The sequence below is a fragment of the Struthio camelus genome, chromosome 2 (genome assembly GCF_040807025.1).
Source record: "Struthio camelus isolate bStrCam1 chromosome 2, bStrCam1.hap1, whole genome shotgun sequence".
NCBI lineage: Eukaryota > Metazoa > Chordata > Aves > Struthioniformes > Struthionidae > Struthio > Struthio camelus.
Window position 1 is genome coordinate 82,929,584 of NC_090943.1, and position 21,572 is coordinate 82,951,155.

The 21,572-nt window shown below is 39.7% G+C and overlaps 1 protein-coding gene across 3 annotated transcripts in view; it reads left to right on the forward strand.

Annotated features, from left to right (window-relative positions):
- TRIO (trio Rho guanine nucleotide exchange factor) overlaps positions 1 to 21,572 on the forward strand; it is a 263,242-nt gene that overhangs the window by 98,818 nt on the left and 142,852 nt on the right. For 2 of the 3 annotated variants that reach the window (XM_068931428.1, XM_068931429.1), the window contains exons 7-10: positions 4,229 to 4,420; positions 7,789 to 7,920; positions 11,912 to 12,142; positions 19,198 to 19,320. In XM_068931428.1, the coding sequence (XP_068787529.1) occupies positions 4,229 to 4,420; positions 7,789 to 7,920; positions 11,912 to 12,142; positions 19,198 to 19,320 (678 nt within the window). The remainder of the gene's footprint in view (positions 1 to 4,228; positions 4,421 to 7,788; positions 7,921 to 11,911; positions 12,143 to 19,197; positions 19,321 to 21,572) is intronic. The other variant, XM_068931431.1, reaches the window with a different exon arrangement.

The following is a 21,572-nucleotide window of genomic DNA, read 5'->3' on the forward strand; positions in this document are numbered from 1 at the left end:
AGGGGGAAGTGACAAGTGGTAATAGTGGGAGACTCCCTGCTGCAGGCGACAGAGGCCCCTATTTGCAAACCTGACCTGTTATCTAGGGAGGCTTGCTGGGAGCTCAGAGTTGGGACATTGCGGATAGACTGCCAAGGCTTGTCTGGCCCTCAGCCTGTTACTCCCTCCTGTTCTTCTACATGAACTCCAAGTATACAGTTAGGGGTGACCTGGAAAGTATCAAGCATGATTATATGGCTCTAGTGGTGATAATCAAGGGCAAGGGAGCCCAGGTAGTGTTCTCAGCTCTTCCAATGAGAGGGAAGGGCATGAGGAGGACTGGATCCTGCTGGTCAGCAATTGACTGCGTAGCTGGTATTGGCCACAGGGTTTTGGTTTCTGTGACCGTGAGACCTCTTTGAAGATCAAGGACTACTTGGAAGAGACAGGCTCCACCTAAGTGGTACAAAAGTATCTTTGACAGCAGGCTGGCCAACCTAGTAAGGAGAGTTTTGCAAAGCAAGGGTATGAGGTGATATGAGCAGGAGGGATATTGTAATCCACAGAAAACAGGGCTGAAGCCCCAAGCATGCACATGTAAATAAGGAAACGCCTATAGGACTGCATTATGGGAAAAGCAGTCGTACCCTTTCTGTGAAATCAGCACGACTGAGTCCCTCTCTGAAGTACTTGTATGCCAATAAATGTAGCATAGGGAACAAACAGCAAGAATTAGTAGGAATTGCCCTTTATGTGAGAGAGCAACAGGAACACATGGAGATCTGCCTTGGAATGGGTGATGAGCCAACTGAGAGCTTATGGGTCAGGATTTAACAGGCAGACCAAAATGGTGACGTTGTGATGAGTGTCTGCTACAGACCAGCTGATTAGGAAAAAGCAGTACATGAGGGCTTCTTGAGACAACTGGAAGAAGCCCCCTTTTTGTGGGTCTTGGACTTTAACCAGCTCTATATCTGCTGGGGGGAGGGGGAGCAACACAGCAGGGCACAAGCAATCCAGGAAGTTTCTGGAGTGCTTTGATTAGAACTTCCTAACTCAGATGGAAGTTCTTCCTCAAGGAGCCAATGAGGAGAGGCACTCTGGACTCAGTTCCTACAAACAAGGAAGAAATGCTGGGGGGTGTGAAGGTCAGAGGTGTAGTTGGCTGCAGTGACCATGAGATGGTGGAGCTTGAGGATCATGAGAGGCATAAGGAAGGCATTAAACAGGATTACAACCCTGGACTTCAGGAGAGCAGACTTTGACTTTTTCAGAGATGTGCTTGGAAGAATCCTATGGGCTGCAGCCCTAGAGAGAAAGAGAGGTCTAGAAGAGCTGGTTGATTTTCAAGGATCGTCTCCTCCAAGCTCAAGAATGGTCCATCTCAACAAGAAAAAAATCAAGCAAGGGTAGCAGGCGGCCTGCTTGGAGGAGCAGGGAGTTCCTGCCTAAGATCTAAGAGAAAAAGGAAGCGTAAAAGAAGTGGAAGGTGGGACAGGTGACCCAGGATGTGTCACCACCTATCATCATCTATTTAGAATACATCCTGTATAGAGACACTGTCTGAGCATGCAAGGATGGATTTAGGAAAGCTAAGGCCCACCTGGAGTTCAGTCTGGTGAGGGCTGTAGAGGGCAACAAGAACGACTTAACATTTATATCAGCAGCAAAAGGAAGACTAGGGAAAACGTGAACCCACTGCTGAATGGGCCAGGGGCCCTGGTGACCAAGGGCACAGAAAAGGCAGAGGAATCCCAGGCCTCTAAGACCAGTGGGATAGTTTGGAGAAGTGAAGACTTACCTTTGGTAGAGGAGGATCGGGTTAGGGAACGCTTAAAGTGGACGTATAAAGGTCCAGGGGCTCTGCTGGGATGCACTCATGAGTGCTGAAGGAACTGGCCAATGTCAGTGCGAAGCCACTCTTGATTGTCTTTGAAAGGTCATGGTAATTGGGAAAGAATGCAGAGGACTGGAAGGGAACAAACGTCACCCCTATCTTTAAGGCAGACAAGAAGGAGGATCTGAGGAACTACAGGCTATTCAGCTGCTCTTCGGTCGCTGTGAAGGTGATGGAGCAAATCCTCCTGGAAACTATTTCCAGATACTTAAAGGACAAGGAGGTGACCGGGAGAAGTCAGCATGGATTTGTGAAGGGGGAATCATGCTTAACCAACCTTTTGTGATGAGGTGACTGACTTGGTGGATGAGGGGAGAGCAGTGGATGTTGTTTATCTTGACTTTTGGCTGCCCCCCCCCCCCGCCACCAACATCCTTATAGACAAACTGATGAACGGACAATGAGGAGGACTGAAAACTGGCTGAACCGCTGGGGTCAGCGGGTTGTGGTCAGCAGCACAAAATTAAGCTGGAGGCCAGTCACTAGTGGTGTCCCATGAGGGGTCAGTACTAGATCCAGTCCCGTTTAGTGTCTTCACAGAGCACACCTTCAGCAAGTTGGCAGATGATTTAAAAGGCGGGGGGGGGGGGGGGCAGTGGGGAGGAATACTTGATGTACCAGATGATTGTACTGCCTCTCAGAGTGACCTTGGCAGGCTGGAGAAGTGGGCAGAGGGGAACCTCATGAAGTTCAGCCAAGGGAAATGTCAAGTCCTGCACCTGGGGAAGAATAACCCTATGCACCAGTCAGTCTGGGAGCTGACTGGCTTAAGAGCAGCTTTGCAGAGAAGGGTCCAGGTGGACACCAAGTTGAACATGAACCAGCAAAGCACCCTTGTACTAAAGAAAGCTGACCTTATCCTGGGCTTTGTTAGAAAGCACATTGCCAGCAGGATGAAGGAGGTGATCTTTCCCCTCTGCTGAGCCCTGAGGAGGCCACACCTGGGGTGCTGTGTGCAGTGGTGAGCTCTGCAATAGAAGAGAGGTGGAGCTACTGGAGCAAGACAAGCAAAGGGCTACTGAGGTGATTAAGGGACTGGAGCAGCTGTCATATGAGAAGAGGCTTAGGGAGCTGAGACTGTTCAGCCTGGGGAAGAGAAGGCTCAGGGAGGATCTTATATATATAAAAATACATAAATATCTGATAACAGGTGATTTTTAAAAGAAAAAAAGATGGAGCCAGACTCTTCTCAGTCTGGAAAGTCAGGTCAGTGAAAGGACAAGAGGCAATGGGCACAAATAAAATGCAGAAGATATAAACATCAGGGGAAAAAAACTTTTTTTTTTTTTTTTTCTGTAAGGGTGACCAAACACTGGAACAGGTTGCCCAGAGTTGTTGTGGAGTCTCTGTTCTTGATGATATTTAGAACTCGACTGGACAACCTGTTCTAGTTGACCCTGCCTTGAGAGAGAGGTTGGACAAGATCTCCAGAGGTCCCTGCTAACCTCAACTATCTGCCCTTCCAAGAATTTCATTCCAGAGGTATGAGAGTGAGTCCAACTGAAAGAAATGTCAGTGCAGCGTTCTGTAAATATAGCTCTGGAAGAGCTACTCAGAAAGCTTTTGGTGAGGCAGCTAAGCTTGTTTCTGGCTTCGCAGGCATGTGAAACACTTGATTGCTTCCTTTGAAAAATACTGTCTGTTCATACAGAATGAAGAACAGATATTAGACCCTGTAGGCTGAAATCCGTAAGTGAGTTAAAAGGAAAGAAAATCAGGGTGACTGAGAGCCATCATGCTGACAATATGCTAGAGAATCTTTCTGGACTTTGACCTAATTTGTCTGGTTTTCAGTGTTAGCTCAGGGACAATATAGCGGTAGGAAAATAAGACTTCTTAGAACTCAAAAGTTTTACTCTTTTTATTTAAAGAGTATAAATGCTTTCAGAAGACACTATAAAGATCTGTAGTACAGAGTGGTTTTTGACACGCATATCAGGGATCGATCAAGTACTTACTAATTGTACTTTTAATTTTCTGTATTGTGTGTCCGAATGTCTTGCTGATTTAAACATCTGTACAAATTCTTATTGATGCTGTGGTGAAGTATGGTCAGCTTTTCTTCTTCCTTGTAATAATGAGTCTTTGTATAATGTGACTTTGCTTAAGCTGGCCATTGATGTTAATATGAGACTCCAGTTATTTCAAGTATTGTGTCATTGTCAAAAATGCAGATCAGCTGCTACGTTACACACCAAGATTCCCGAGTCAGGCATGCAAAAACTTTGCAAATAAAACCAGGTATAGTCTATTAAACATATAGGCATAGTTCTAAGAAATTATTCTTTATCAGAGTAGCGCTTAAGTGGTCTCCTAACCTACAGTAATTTTTCCCCCTTCTCTTCTCCGTAGAACGTGTATGTTAACATAAACCGCATCATGTCGGTAGCAAATCGCCTAGTTGAGTCTGGCCATTATGCCTCGCAGCAGATAAAACAGATTGCAAGTCAGCTGGAGCAAGAGTGGAAGGCGTTTGCTGCAGCCTTGGATGAACGTAGCACCTTACTGGATATGTCCTCCATTTTCCATCAGAAAGCTGAGCAGGTTAGTAAATGGGGAGGGAGCCAACAAGAGCTCCTTTGCTCAAACGGTGAATTGTGCTATCTGCTTTCGATTTGGATAGACATTCAAGAAAGTGGTTGAAAACAGCAGCAAGAAAGCTAGGGCATTCATATCTGCCAGTTTCAGCTGGCTTTCAAATAGAAACTTGTTCTCCTTGGCTCAAGACAGCGCGCTGTCCTCGTTCTTCACAAAAGGCATTGCCCATACCAATGCAAGTGAGTTAAAACTTAGTCAGATTAGATGTATTAATCAAAATGAAGTAGACATAGAAATTTCGTATCGTTAAGCTTTTAAGTTGAAAAAAAGGAATGGAAAACATTTAGTATAATCTGTATCAGTAGAATACCTTTTCTGCGTCCAGAAATGATTCACTTCTGCTGGTGTTTTCACCCCACCACCCATGAGAGAAAGAAATGTTCACAAATCAGTCCTTGGGTTGTCAGTGTTTAACTTGTAGTGATTGCTTATAGAAAATTCAGCCTAGTTGGCCTGAAAGTTGAGAAGTTAATTAACTCTCTTCTGAATCTGAAATTGTGATGGGAGATGTTTGTTTAGTATCCCGTAAGAGATTCTTCCTATATTAAACAAAAATTTTAGCTTTAGGCCCTTACCAATTATTTTAATTAAGTCATTAACCATGTGTAACTGCCAGAGAAGAGGTATACGTAGGGGAAACAGGAATAAATATCCCCAAGTTAATAGTCTTAATGATGAAAGCATGTTTTACCCTCCAGGGAATTCAGTTCTGAGGGACTTGCTGTGTGTGTGTTGTTGAGTCACCCGTTGATATTACAGACTGTCTGCTCTGCCCGTCTGTGGTGGATTTGGAGAGCAGAGGTCCTTATATGCTTATGGCTGACTGAAAGCTGAGGTATGCTGTGGGGCTTCCATAGATCTGGCTCTCTTCTTTCCTTTTGCCATGCTAAACAGGGTTCAAGAAATAGTCTGTGTGTGATGCAACTTTAACTCAGAATAAAGGAAGCAGCCATTTGGGAGTTGATAACTGCAGAAATCAAGAGAGAAGCAGTCTGCTGCGTTATTATTTTAAGAAGGGTTTTTCTTCTGCTCAGTACTGCACAGAAATTCAAGTTCCCAAATGTCCAGCAGTTAGAAATGTGAGCGTATTAAGATGCTGATACACTGTTCTGCTTTCATTTATGTTAGTGATGACATTGATGTATCTGCACTTAGATAGCTTAAGGTAAGTTATGTAAACTAACGACACTGGAATAGGCATTTTAGTAGACTTTAAAGAAAAGCCACATAAAGAAGAGAGGAAGGAGTTGTTTTCTGGTGTTAAAATCACCAAACAGCTTAAAGCATTTGATAGATGCAGTGAGGTACGTTTATCAGTATTAGTGCTTTTTTGATTGCCTTGGTTATTTAGGTTTACATTTAAGCACTGTCACACATTATATCTCACATGCAAGACTGTATGTGTATTTGTATACACACACATATATACGTGTATATATATGGTAAATATAGATATGAGTAAAACACAGATATGTATTACACTGACTAAAGCTTTTTTTTTTTTGTGCTGGACAACTGATAAGGGTTTGTGCTACCTTCTTCAGCACCAAATGCATATGCGGATGTAAACAGAGGAAAAGAGAAGAATAAGAGAAAACAGCACTGTGGCATCTGCTGGGATTAATTTGTTCTCTTTAATTGCTCCTTCTGCAGTTTTCACTTGATGATTAACTGTGGTGGATTGTCATAGTTGCTTTGTATTTCAACTGGCCATGATTTATCAACTCTCTGATTAGCAGTGGACATTCTCAGCTAAAGGCAAGAGGGTTTGGAGTAAGAGGAATGACCCTTTTAGAGATTGGTGATGGCTGACCTATTTTAAAAACAAAAAAAACAAAAAAAAGTGAAAAGTCTTGGCAGTCAAGACTGTAGCCAGGTACTATCAGTGCTACTGACTGAGGCAAGAGATGCAGCTCCATGGTCCTACATACCTCTTTTAGTGTTCAGTGCTTAATGTTAGAGATCTTTAAAATTGTCCCTCGATGAAATGAGAGCAAAACAAAGTATCAGAGAATTAAGTACTTTATCATCCTCTCTCCCAGCTGTCCAATAATGTTGGAGACCGAGAAATGGTCTGTGGATTATTTTTTCCTCAAAAGACTAGATGTGCTCCAGGAATCAAAGTACATGTGGTAAGAGAAAGGCATGGTCTCTGAAGTTTTTGGAGCTGTTGCATTTCATGTGAAGAGAAGGCAGATTTAGTTTATAGATGCCACATGTGCTTGGCTATACTAAATTCACATTTAACAACCGTAGCAGTCCTAAGAAAACCAGATTTTTTCCCCCTCCCTTTTCTAGCATAACTAGGGTATAAAGTTCATGCCCCGTAGCTGTCAAAAATAAATTGACAGAACTTGATGTGTATGCAGCTATGATGACATTTCTCTTCTGTCAAGACAGTTTAAGTTTCAGAGATGACTTGAACTGTCAGCAGAAGAGATTCTGTTGTCACATCCTCAGTTCACCCTGAAAGGCTTGACTTAAGCAGCGATGCTGGCACAGCTTTCTGCTCGGAGCTCAGTGTTAGTCCTAAGAGACCCCCCCAGCCAAGTTGTAAATCCCTTACATGCTTGCTACTGTAGCTGCTAGCCAAATGTATTTAGTGCTTCTCTGTATGGAGAAGTTAGTGCTTGAGGGACTTGAGTGTGAGTTTATAGTGCTTTAACCTGTTTTGTCTACTTGAAGATCTCTTTCTAGCAAAAAGACAACTGAATTGTTTGAGTGAGCAGTTCACCACATTGATTGTGTGTGTGTGTGTATGTGTGTGCAAAGTAACTTGCTTTTCTCTGAATGTTTAAAAAAAAAGGTGAGGCAGTGGTTTCCTTCATGTTTGTTGAATATCTACAAAGGGAGCTGATGGATGAGAGCTTAGGGGTCTTGAAAACTGTAGCACGTTTTACCTCACTGTGTAGACAAGACCTTTGTTTCCTTTATGTACCTGACGTGGTAGGTAGTCATGGGTGAAATAAACTTCTTAGCTGCAAAGTCAAGCAAAAGAGCAAGAATAAACTTGAAATATCAGCATTACCAACCGTTTAATTGGCCCTGAAGGTTGCCAACATATAATTAAGCCTGTCTGTGAATGGCTGAAAGAGTTCTATGTAGCTGAAAGCACAAGTACAGTCAGACTTTGTTTCTGTTCTGCCATCAGCTTCATTTTGGTCATGTCAAAGAAATACCTTAAGACAGTTGTCACCTCAAAAGGAATCTTTTCAGTGGCCATCACACAGGTGCTAATCCTTTTGTGTGTTTCTAATGTATTTTACTTATTGATAGAACCCAAAGTTGAGTCGAATGTCTCTTCTCCGTTGCAGTACATGAGCAATGTGGATTCCTGGTGTAAAGCTTGTGGTGAAGTGGAGCTTCCCTCCGAATTGCAAGACTTAGAAGATGCCATCCATCATCATCAAGGGATATATGAGCATATTACCTTGGCTTACTCTGAGGTAAGTAGCTTGTTTGTTTCTTTAGGTTGCTGGCATGTTTTTAGTAAAATGATGTAATATTAAGGCTGGGTCATGATTTGGCAGAACTTGTTGCGGGTAGTGCATTAGTTTGAAGCTCAAATGCCGGGCTGTTCTTCTTAAATTTAGTGTTCTGGATTTTGCTGCTGCTGTTCAAATTTAAATGCAAATTTAAGTCTTCCTCTTAGTCTTCTGAAAGAAATTGAAAAGGCAAGATGAGACCATAATACTGTGTTTGCAGACTCACCTGATACAGGCAACTCATACGGTGTACTAAGTATATTTAATTTGCATTTGTATATTACTACCTTTTAGTAGCCATATGATACTATTAAAAAATTTATCTGAATGGAAAGCAGCTGGGTGTTCTTTGGGAAAGTATTCTGTTGGCATGGATTGCTTTAAGTGTGTTTTGAAAATCTGTTTCTGAAATAGTCTCACAAAAGAAGCCCAAACCAGAAGTCAGCCTGAAAGGCTTAGTTCTGTCAGCCTGAAAGGCCCTTAAATGAGCAAGCCTGCATATGCACTTAGCATTCGTAAGATTAGGCTATCCTATGTTGCTCCTCTAATCTTGGATTTTGACTCCAATGACATGCTTTTAAGACTGAGAATGCTTCTTGGTATATCTAGTAGTTCTAAATACAACTTAGAAGAAAATGCTTATTCTCAAGGTGGCCTAGAAAATGATTACTAAAATAGCCATTGTTTTCCTGAAAGTTTTGAATTCTCTTTGAGTTCTTTCCCTCTTCAGTTAGCCAAAGCTGCTGTTTTCTAACAAGGCTTTTCTGTATTTTCTGTTGAGCTTTTCTTAAGGTTCTTTTTTCAGGCTTGTTAACATCACAAAATAAAGTTACTGGAATCTTTTGGTGTTAGAATAACATCCGCTGAATTTGGATTAAATAAAGTAGCTTCTGTTCCAGTGAAAGTTATGTAAAAATATGCATTTGATTTAAATCAAGGTTTAAAAAAAAAAAAAAAAAGATGATTGGTGGACAAAGGTAGCTTAGCCCTACAACTTGCATCTATTAAAAGGAGGATGTGTTGGAATGAAATAATGGTTTGTGATTTATACATTGCATAAAAAAATGAAACTACTTTCTGATGAACCAACACTATTACAGGCAACTGAAGTGTAACTCAGTTCACAGTTTATGTGGACAGCAGTAAAGGAGTGCAAAAGCAGAGCTGATGATCAGACCTGTTGTTCATGTATCAAAAATGGACTTTCTGAACACCTGCCATCATAGGGCCTGCAGAAGCTTTGTTACCCCCAAGTCAGATGCCCAGAGTTTGCATTAACTGTTATTTTTGTGTAAAGCGTACACCGACGCCCACTTTCCACCTTGCGATGGCAACTGTTTTAATGACATACTAAAGCGCACCTTTGGTGATAAATCTTAGGGTTCTTAGTACAGATACCTGTTTTAACTTAAACTTCTCTTCATTGAGATAATCTCTTTTTAGAGCAAGAGAGAGAGATGTAGCATGTTTGTAGGAGACAAATGTGAAGAGAGGCAATCTGGAGTGCAAGCTCCATGAGAAGTGTGGCAAGGAATAAAATGGTTAGGGTTATCTGGAATAACGATCATAAAGCATTGAACACTAACAGTTTGATTAAATAAAAAAGACTGGCTTAAATAAAAAAGAGGAGGCAGGGAGAAACTGTTAAGCATAAACAAGCACTATGGATTACTGTGCTCAGTTCTGTTTGTTTCTTGGTGATACGCAGTGCAAATAATGGGTAGATGGTAGGATTGCTCTGGCAAACACCTTGAAAATTTGTTTAGCATTTCAGAGCTGTAGCTTTTGACTTGTTAAAATGCCTCACTGTCCCAAAGTCTTCCAAAAAAAAAAATAAACCCTGCTAGGTGCCTTTTTCCTGATTTCAGGTCATCACTCTTCCCCATGTAGTAAAGTGATAGCTTATTCGTTAGCAACTAGAATTTGTGGAGAAAAGATATTTTTATGTGCATGGACAAGTCATGTTCCTCCTTGGACAGAAGAGGTTTTGCTTCCCCTTATTTAAACATGCATTCCTTTAGGAAGATTAATGGAGTTGCCTTTTTGTAAAGGTATTATAGCATGGCTGCTTATCGCTATTAGACGTATGACTTAGCTTCTATTCAGCATGGAGCTCCTTTCATTTTGTGATGAATGAACAGTGAGGAGAAAGAGAGGGGATCACCACAGAGAAGATAACACCTTGTCTTTCATTTTAAGTTGCAAGGTCTTGACAACATGACTTGGTTGCAAAGTGGGAGATAGTAATTTTAAAGAGGGTAAATGCTTTTAAGACTAGTCTGAGTCTAATTAGTGAGGATAATTACCGTGTGTTACTAGAAAAGTAACTCAGCTTACAAGCTTAGATAACTGTGGTATGCTTGAAAAACTAAGAGCTGTGCACTAAGTTATATACTTGGCTGAAATTTTAGGGTAGTTGTGCACTGGAAAGGAAGAAAACTTGACTGTGACTCCTACGAGGAGCAAATGTGCATGGTTGTTTGATTGTCAAGATGATAAATCATCTGATCAAGGGACTGTCACAGTAGCTTTTTGCCTGAATTTCATGGATTCTTGATGAATAATTGAAGTCTATTCTTCTGAAATATTTGAAAGACATAACTTGTACTAGATAACTGCTTAGGATGCAGAAGGGAGTAAAATCATCATCATAGTAACAACCAGAATGGATTATACTCTTTTCCTATCTGACTTGACTTTATAGGCGCTGCTTTTCCAGGTGTTCTTCGTTCTCTGTGGTGATACTTGTTAATCAAAGGAAAAGTTTAAATGAGAGCATGAGAAATAGACTGTCTTTAAAGTATTTCTAGAAAAGAACTTTGATCCGTCTGACTATTGAATCTTTAAATGCGATCTCAGCCTACATTCAGTGAAAATCGTTGAAAATAGCCACTAGGGAAAAGCCTTGACAAATTTTCTGTTTGTGGCATGGTCTTGATTTGATGGATTGCAACTATTGTTGGTGTTCCATTCGTGTGGTTTTGGATGAATTTTTCCTGCCTGTTACATGAACAATTAGAAAAGTTCTTTACAATTAGCTAAGTAATACCAAATTGTAATAATTCTTTTAAGCTTCACGTTGAACATGCAGAGTAGTTAGACAGCAGTGAAAAAGCTTTCAGCAACCTTAATAAATGTTAAACATTAACAGTGACTAGCTAAAGTAGGATTATTGCTATTTAATTAGTATGCAAAATCCAAATATGTTTGCTGTAGTTTGGACCACAGAAGACAACAGCTAGAAATGACTAATATGTTTCTTATCAACATCCATAGTTGAACACATTTTGGAAAAAAATATATTTTCATGCTGCATGAAAAAGTTTTAAGTGATTTAGTAGTCTTAAAGTTTGTCATAATATGAGTTTGTTTTTTGCCTTGCTGGTGCAGTAATAATTTAAAAACTGTAGTAGATGTAAAATCAAAAATTGCCCCAAGCTCGTATCTCTTGGTTTAAATCTATTCATAAACTTAACATAAGCCTATAGAAAACAACTTCCCTGTTCCCCTTCACAGTGGATGAAAGGGGAGAGAGAGAGAGAGAGAGAGAGAGAGATGGAGAGAGATGTTCCTGGGAGGGCAGTTCTGTGCAAAAGCTTAATTTTAGGTGCTTTAACTACAGAGCTGGAGAGAGAGATGAGGGGAAAAAACTTATTCAAGTTAGCCTTGACCTCTTCGAAAAAATTACTGTTAGGGAAAATCACTCTTAAGGTACTAGAAAGACAGATTGTTATTTAGAAAATTGTTGCTGCTTAATCTCCCTATATAGAAGGAGAATATAAAAATGTAGATTTCTTCCGTAACGGCAGCACATAATCATACCTGGAATACAAGATCTCTATCACTGCTCCTCAAGTTCTTACAGAAATCTCAAATGGGGCGGGGGGAGATGCAAGGGTAGTCTGACAAGCTTTGGCTGAACGAGTAACTCTGCATCCTTTCTGATGGTCAGGTGAGCCAAGATGGAAAGTCACTGCTTGACAAACTTCAGAGACCTTTGACTCCTGGCAGCTCTGATTCCCTCACCGCTTCTGCCAACTATTCAAAAGCGGTTCATCATGTTCTGGATGTTATCCATGAAGTACTGCACCACCAGCGCCAACTGGAAAACATTTGGCAGCATCGGAAGGTCCGCCTGCACCAGCGACTTCAACTCTGTGTTTTTCAACAGGATGTTCAACAGGTAGGTTTTATTTCATGATGTCTACATGGCTTTCCAATCTGCCAGGCTATGATTTGAACCTGGGTTGCATTGACAGGTGGGTTTTGGCTGCTGGACTGTGTATTCTTTTATTCAGTGATTGAATAGCTATGTAGGACTGATGAACTGAATCTGTGTGTTATAAGAGGAGACTCGCTGTTACAGGTAGAAGATGTATTCGTACCTCCTTTTATTCACCTGAAATCAGATAGGATGGAAGATTTTTATTCTAGACAAAAGCTGTTCTAAGTTTGTGCCGGAAGCTGATACTCGCCTTCTAGGTGAAGGAAAGTTCTGGACTTAAGGGGTCAGAAAAACTTGTAGTAGCATGCAGAAAATTAATATAATTCTATAACAGATTTTTTAGTGTCACATCCTTGGTGGTACTTAATTGACAATTTTTTTTTTTGAAAAATATAGGAGTATACTAAAGAAGTATAAAAATTACAGGTAAGATTACTTTCTGACAATGACCCTGCTGAATAAACGGCTATTAGCTGCCATACTTCTCTTATTGTGATGGCATCCATAAAAGTTAGTAATTAAATACATTAATATCTCTGATCTAGCTTAAGAAGACAAAGTTGTAAGAACTCCTTTGTTAAAGGATTTTTAATATTTTTGAAAAATATTTGCCTTAAGCTGCATTTAACAGAGATGTTTATAAATCATTTTTTAATAGCTCCTCTTTTTAAAAAGTTAAGATGGCCAATTTTTGCTGATCATGGTCTTTGAGTGCAATGTAAAGATGTTCACAGATCAAGACAGGATGCAACCTCAATAGCTCAAATTTCTATGCTGAGCATCTACCTTTTCCTGTAAATTAAAAAAAAAAAAAAAAAAAGTGGAAAAAAGTGGGAAAAAAAGGCTACTTACCTAAGCACTGAACTAAATGTAAAAGTATTTGTACTTTTTAAAGTAAAAATTTAAAAATGCGAATATGAAAAGGCAGATAGTTTCCCAACTTCTCAACAGTCAGATATGACAAAGAATGAGGAAATGCATGGGGGGAAAAAAAAAGTTGGCTGACAAAAAAGGAAAAAGCAGGGTGAATGTTAAGGGTACAGAGAACAAAACTCAGAGTGTTGTGGTGCTGTTGTGTAAATCCTAGAGGCCCTTCATCAAGGTCATTACATCAGTAGTAGCTATTCAGTAGGATCCAGTGCCTCTACTTGTGTAAGTAGCCACTGAAGGGCGCTCATCAAAGCTGATGAGGCACAGTCCACAAAAGAATCACCTCTTAAATTTAACAGGCTTCATAAGGAGTCTTCAGAAACTGAAAAGAACATAGCGGGTTTTTTTTTTTTTTTTTTATTTGGTAGGGGAAAATGTAGGCACTTTCAGCAGTAGTCTAGTGCCAGCAAGTGTGGACTGAGTCCTGGAACTTTTTCCCTTCATTGGAATTCAGTCCAGGAAGGTCCAACTTATGCAACTCAGGCCAAGTGACCTCCTGAGGTTGTTTACCAGATACATAATTCAATAGGCTGCAGGCTGGCCCACAGGCCTGAAAGCAGTTTTTCCTGGGAATGGTTGGTGTGCATTAAATACTACAGTGAGTCTCACCATGCTGATTCTACTCTTTGCTTTTACTATGTTGGGACTCCTAAAATGTTTGTAGGGAATTGTCATTTTATGCTGCTTTGTATTTCAAGACTGTAGTGTCGCATGGCTCTCAAACGCAAGAGTTAGCACTGAGATTACTTCATTCTTTAAACTTCTCAAGTAACCTTTCACCAGACTCAGGTCATTGTAGAATCATTACCAAGTTCCTCAGCAAGAAACTGGATGTTTCCTCTTAGTATGAGGCCAGCCAGCTCTTGGAACCAGTGCATTTAGCATCGAATAATCAAGGGCATGAAAACACCAAAGTGGACACTTCCACTCATTTTTATAATGTACAGTATCAAGAACGTGTTACCCAAATCACATGTGGATTGTGGTCACACCAGAAACGTTAGCGTGAGCAATCAGCCCAGAGCTGCTCATCTAGACTCATTATTCAGTGGGTGTCTTATCTGTCGGTTAAAGGAATTACTCTTTCTTCCTGTGTATGCCTCTGGTTTCCCTATATGCTTTGCAAGGCAGATCTTGCATTAAGATATTCTCTTGATGATGTGAAGCTGCAGCCTCTGCTGCTAATGCACAGCTTTATCAACCACTTCAGATTTCAAAGTAAATTTTAAATACAGAGATACGGCCGCTGGGTCAGTGAAGTAGGACATGTTTGCCATGTTCCCCAGCCCTTGCCTTAATATCCAGTAGTGTTGACTGTCTGAGACTGAATTGCCTTTGGTTTATCCCCGTAATGGCCGTTAACATCCACTTTGGAGGCTTCTGAAATGTTGCGTGTGGTGGTATAGCTTTTTGTTATGTTACTTTAAGTCACCTTTGGACCTTTGGGTATCAGTGTATTTTGTACACTGCCTTGTAGCAGATTACAATGCGAGTTGTGGGTGTTATTCCCTCTACTAATACAACTTTTCGTAGTTACTTATGTTTCAGTGAAGATGAGACTGTAAGGCAATGGTAACTCAACATCCATAGCAGCTAAAACAAAAGTTCATTTAATACTAGCCAATAGCAGATGCCTTAAGGAAGATGGCAAGCATATAATGAAATGTCCCTGGAATAGTCTCTCTCTGGCAATTTGTAGCTCTTTCAGCTTTGAAAGTCTGCAGGAAAAAGAGTGATCTTGGACCATAATGTGTGCTTCCCCCCTCCCCGAAAAGAAAAGCAAACCAGCCTTATTGGATCATCTAATTTATATAAGAAACTTTAGCTCTTCAACTGAATAATCCTTGATGCCATTCAGTGTCTGAAATTATTTGCTTTTGATGTGTTTGATTAAGTTTATATCCAAGACAATTCTGGCATGGTTTATGAAGAGCTCCAAAAAAACTTTCTAAAATATTTTCATCTGCAATTGCACGTTTCTTTCAAGCTTTTGTTAGTCTTTGTTCAAACCTTAACAAATTAAATTAAGATCGTCTAGCAAGGTTTAGGAACTCATGTGAAAATCTTTATCTTCATCAGTAAAGTTAAATGTATTTTTTCATGTCAAAATAAACTAAGGGCAGTTCTCTTCCACTGTTTATAGTTGCACAGCAAGCAACTAAATGCTTTGTAAGTGAATTCGTAACCATCATTCTGCATGAGTCTGTGCTTTCCTCCTCTTAGCTCTCCTTGGTTAGTTTTCACTGAGTTAGTGAAATAAACCAGTTCATGGACGGGTTAAGTGACTGACTGAGTTGCGTTGCAGGAGGGATTTTGCCACCTTGGAAAATTTTTTTCCCTGTTTTGTATGTTCAGTATTGGGAACAAGTTTATAGTGGTGCTTTCCAAATTACCAAAACCATCGTGAAGCTAGCTAACTGTGTACCAAGAATCATCTGCAGGTTTTTTGGAGCAGATAGTAAAGGAAATAGCACATGAAATATTTAAAAATTGTAGGTAAGATGTACATTACAGCAACTCTGAAATAACGAAAAGTGTAAACCTAAGACAGTCTTAAACTGAACAGAATTCTGAGATGTCACCTTGAGTAACATCGACACGCCGAAAGATCTACCTACCTCTGCATTGGTTTGTGTATTAATGCCAACAAAGAGGGCATTGGAAAAAGTCAGATCATAAATGGGCTATAGAATTCAATTGTTGAAAAAATCTTTCTAGTATTAAACATGCTAATGAAGGTCTAAATTTATGCTTAATGATTGGCAAGCTTACCAGAGGGGACAATACACCTCAGTCTTTCAGCTAAGATAGAAAGGAGCTGGCTCTGAGGATTTTGATATAGAACAATAAAGCAGACTTGTACTAGCAATGGGGCTTTTGTGCTGCTAGGCCACAAAAGGTCAAAATTGAAAATAAAGATAATGTTTCTGGTAGAATGATACTGCTGACGCTCGTGCAATGAAAGCTTCTGAGCCTGAAACACAACACTAATGGCTTGCAGAAATTACTACAACATACTTATAGTTATTTTAAAACACGTGCACACACACTGTCCCCGCTGACTTTGGGTAGCTACTTCTTCCTTGATCTGCCTCCCTCAAAAAGTCATTTGATTTGGCCCTGACTGATGTAAGGCAGGTGAAGAGTACTTAACTGCTTCCTCTGCCTTAAAATACTACTGATTTTACTGCATGAATCTACTGTGGCTTGAAGAAGTTGTTCCAGTGTGAGATGGTTCTTTTTGGGAAAGAATATTCCCACTTTTTAACTATTTACATATTAGAAATTCAAAGATCCCCTCTCTCACCTTCTCCCCCCCCCCCCAATTTGTCTTGAAAATGGCACTAAGTGGACTAAGTGGTGGAGATCAGACAAGTGGGAGTATGCAATGTAGCTAAAGGAGTGGCGGGGGGGAAGGACTGGAAAGTAATGTGGGAAAAACTGGTGAAAGTGAGCGTATTGGATCTGCGAAAGATCAGCTGTTAATTGCTTATTTCTCTAAACAGCATGTACAAAACGTTTTGCAACCATGAACAAAGATTTTGTCATGATAAAGCCATCTTTGCATAGTAATTACTTCTACCATATATTCAGTTATTGGTGTTTTTAAAATAAGCGGTTTTTTTAGTCCCTAAATTGGGCATAAGGATGGTTCTGCTGAGACTGCAGTAAATGCTTAATTACGTCTTATTAAAGCAGCTTGCTGCAATGGAGAATAATCTTATACGTACTGTCACTGAGAAGTGCTGAACATCTTAAATTCCTATTTATTAATATACTAGTAGAGTAAACTCTGTGTGCTTTCGTATTAGTAGGCAGGTCCATAGTGGGCTGGATGTTGATGGCTTCTGTAACTCTTACCCCTTCCAGGAGGGGAAAAAATGCATCGTTTCAGATTGCTAAAGGGCTATAATTAGTGCCAGCTAATGGGGTTGTCCCTTAGCCAAAGTGGTATGCAAAAGTTCTCACTAATATGCAAAAGCAAGCTTCAACTTTGACTCTGCTTTTATATGCTGTGAAATTCCCCAGTAAGAAGCACTGCCTCAGTTGTGCTAAGAATCAAGGTGAGAAGGTTGAGCAGGAAGATTTGTGTTCGTTCTGGATTTGGTCAGAGGCATTGGTGCTGCTCTAGTTGACTGGGTTAAGTCATGATCTGTGTGCTGGATTTCTACGATAACTTCTTCTCTTGAGAAGTCACTGACCACTGTTTGGAGCAGAAACTTTCTCGTGTGCATCTTGCTGCTTTTCGTCCTGTGCTTTCTGGAGCAGATTATGCTGTTGATTTCATTTGTTGCCTATGAACTGGCAGTCGTAGCCAGAGTCCAGTCCAAATGTATCTCTCTGGCTCTTTTTATAACAAGAGAAACAGTAGTGATCTGCTGAAGCTAGTCAAAAGCATTGCTAATTTAAACTGGGTAGCTGAGGGCTCATTTGGCTAGCACGTACTAACCTCACTGTACCTTCGCTGATCAATCTTTCCCTTGCTGGAAGCAAAGGAAAATGTAAACTGACTTAAATCTTCTGGAAATATTTTCCAGGAAAAATAAATAATGCATAAATTGAGATGCATGCCAGGGAGATTTGGTAAAGTATTGATAATTTGAGATGGCTATATTATGTGGCATTATGGGATTACTGATTGTATTCGAAAAACTTCTACAGAAGAGTGCAGACCAAAAAAAAAAGATTCTAACAGTCAAAGTAAATGAGAAGTCACGCCAGATGCTTTCACTTTCTGTACTAAAGACAGCATGGATGTTTTCTGTATCAGAATAGTATGTGGGATTACACCTGTATCAAATATAACCATAAGCAGGATGCTGCAGGAGTGACTTTTAAGTCTGATTGTACGGAAGTAAAAAAAAAAAAAAAAATTAATGTTTTTGGTTACACTAAATGTCAAATGTCTTCAGTGTGGGGAAAAATGAAAAAAAAAACCCACCTAACTTCATGTTTCAGAGTAAAGGACACTAATAGGTAAGGAGAGATAAGGTAAAGGTTTCTGGCAGGTATACTTCAAAATGAAACAGAAGACTCAGGTTTTAAAGAAAAAAAATGCTGGAGGTAAGTGTTAAGCATTACATTCCTGTAAATAAATAGAAGGTTAAGCTGCATTAGGAAAATTATCCCTATGGAGTTGTCTTTAATTCTGGAAAGCTTTCTTGAAACTTGGAATATCTTGCAAAGGATTAAATGCCAAATGCATGTTCCCTAATGACAGCATTAAAATATGGCTAAGATGTATTAGTTTGGAGAGAGACCAAATGTTTTTGCTTGTTCGCTTATCTGAAACTTGGGATGTGTGCAGTAATCCGTTGTGTTAACTGGCAGGAACTAATTACATGTAGAACTTTTACTGTTTATAAAACTGTCAGCACAGTCATTGTGATAGAAGCTTTAATGTCTCTTAGAATGTCTTTAGTTCCTTACTTTCCTAGTTCTAAAACTTAGGATATGCAATTACCTCTACCTGATGTTTTGGGGAGATGTTTCTTTGGAGAATGCAAACATTGCCATTCATCTTTCAAGTATTTCAACTCAATTATATTGCGCTAGCTGGAAAAAAAAAACCTAACGAATGTTGTCTTGACTCCTTACTGTGCAGTAGGGAAAGAGTTCTCCACTTAAAAAATGAAATGTCACTGTTTTATTCACCAGCAGTGTTTGGGAATGTGCAAACTCCATTAGTGTGATATTACAGAAAACCGCGAGATGAAGGCATAAATGGATTGCAGAGACTCCCTCACAAGGGGTCCAGCCACTAGGATCAGATTGCTGTCAGGTTGATGAATGTGTAGAAATTAGGTTGTCCTTGCTAGGCTTCAGAAACCTATCACCTTAAATCATATAATCTAACTAGATTGAGGTGGTTATTGCCTTGATAAAATTTAATACAACTGTTAATAAGAAAATGTAAGTAACATCTTTTAATGGCAGTACTGCCTTTTGATATCCATTAGTACAGTTCCTTGTATGCAGTCTCTTTACAGCTCCTCAGTTCCTTGAATAGTTGTCTCTCTCTTGCAGCATTTGATACATCCGTTCAGAGTTCATTTTTCTGTGTCTCTCTTCTGTACCGTTAGGTGTTGGATTGGATTGAAAACCATGGAGAAGCTTTTCTTAGCAAACATACTGGAGTGGGGAAATCTCTGCATCGGGCTAGAGCTTTGCAGAAACGCCATGAAGACTTTGAAGAAGTTGCACAGGTAAAAGCAATCACAAGAACAACTGTACATTTATCATAGAACTATATCAAAACTATTTGCTGTGGAACTGAAGGCTTGGGCAAAGGGAGCTCCATTACAGAAAATTCAGTTCCAAGAATGGCCTGTTTTATTTCTATCATAGGCTTTTATTTCATTTCACCTTTGCATTTCTGTGCCAGTAATAAAAAGACAAAGTTCATGTTTCATAAAGAGTGGGAGCCTTGATGCCCAACAGAGCAATTGCTATTATTATTATTATTGCTTTTTTTTTTTAATTTTTGCAAGGATGCTTTCAAGTGTTGAGTTGCAGAAGATTGAAAGCTCTTCTTTTAAAGTAACTTAACCTTCTGGGCCTCAAGGATTTAAACTTTTTTTCTGTATGAAAGGAGATGAGTTGAAAGCCCTGCTTCCTGGCTAAAAGTTTGGGGAACTCCACTTCCTCAGTCTCCACAACAGGCAGTCTGATTGTGAGGGAAAAAGAATGGCTTCAAAGAAGCCAAGTGGGCTGGCAAACTGGCCAATCTGGCTTTGGGATTTTATGTTTTCTTTAAATGCAGTTCAACGTGTGTGTGCTCTCCCTTTTTGAATCAGTTATATCAACATTTTTTCCATAGGAAGAATCTTTATCCAGTGTTTGCATTGAATGGGGCTGATGATAGAACACCAAATCTCACTTTTCTGTAGCACTTAAAAAAAAAAAAAAGGTCAAACTGAAAGAAATAGAGGTATTGAGGAATGCAGAGAGCATAACAGGCCACAGTTGATTTGGGCAGCAGCCTTGAAAAAGGGGGCTAGAGATAAAATCCACGAGAAGCTGGAGATTTGAATCTGCTCCATTAGCAACATGCATCGATTATTCAATCTTAATGATCAGTCATCCCATGATAAAGAGTAAGCATCTCCAAGGACACTGTTCATCCAGAAAATCTTGTTAAGGTAGGCTTGATAGTGTGGTGATGGTGTGGATAGTGCAGTCAGAGCAGAAGGTGCCTGAGTGGAAAATTCTAAAGAAGTGACAAGCAGGAGTTTAGCAATGACATAGAGTACGGTAGGCAATTCAGAAACACGCTTTTGATGCGTCCATTTAGTGAATGATTGAGCTCTTAATATAATTTTTTTTTCCAGTATGGTTTTAGAGTACTCCAATGATTGACGAATTGAAATAGCATCAGACAGATCCCTCGATGTGAATTTCCTACAAAATTTCCAAGATGATAAGCTTTGTTAGTTTCATATAGGTACATGCAGGATTTTCCATACACATGCCTAATATTTCATTTTTAGCAAAATCTGTAATTTCTTCCATGTGGACATACTTATTTTTCTGGGTCAGACAAGCAAGAATCTCTTTGTGTAAGATGCTTAAGAAAACCTGAATGATCTCATACTTAATACCGTGTTATTTGAGGAAAGAAGAAAAAATGCTTGAGTAACCAAATGGAATGAAGTATATAGAACTACTAGTGGGATATGAGCTGTTAAAAAAGCATCTTGTTAACTTGCATTAAAATTAAACTAGAAAGTCTTAAAGCAAATACTTAGCAAAAACTTCCTAAAACTGAATGTTACTGGAGTTTAAAATGATTTCTTCAGGTAATGGTTTGAATTTCTATTTCTGGAGAAACTGAAAACTAGACTGTTCAAAGAACTTAAATACACAACAGGGAACCATCCTCCACTGACGTTAGATGATCTTGTGCATTCTGCTAAGTCTGTCTGTCTGTCTCTCTCTCTCTCTCTCTCTCTCTCTTTTTTCTTCTTCCCGTCTCTAACTTCTCAATTTGTGGTGACTGCCAAGAGAGGCACAGCCTCTGAGTTTTCTTTCACTTGCTCTGAAACTGTATATGAGAAGGCCCTGAAAGCCGTTCCTGTTCTGGGTATTATGAGGAAGATTATGTTGAAGTTTAAAACACCAATCTGCAGTTCCTGTTAAAGCGTAAATAACTTTAATCTGATTTGTTCTCTGCCTACATTTCTAGTTGGCCCAGTTCCGTCTATTTTATTTATTTATTTATTTATTTTTAGAACCTTAGGCACAATTAGTGATTTTTAGTAAGCTCTAATCAGAAGTTGAGAGGAAGAAACGTCCAGTGAAGTGCCAGTGGCATGGCAATGCTTTACCAAATGCAGGGAGCCAATAGCAATGTTGAAGTGTTCTTGATCCAAGGCTAACCCCTGATTTTGAGGGGAGCTAAAATAATTCTTTTATTTCTTCTGTTTCTTCCCTCATCCTTTGTTAATGTGAATGAAAT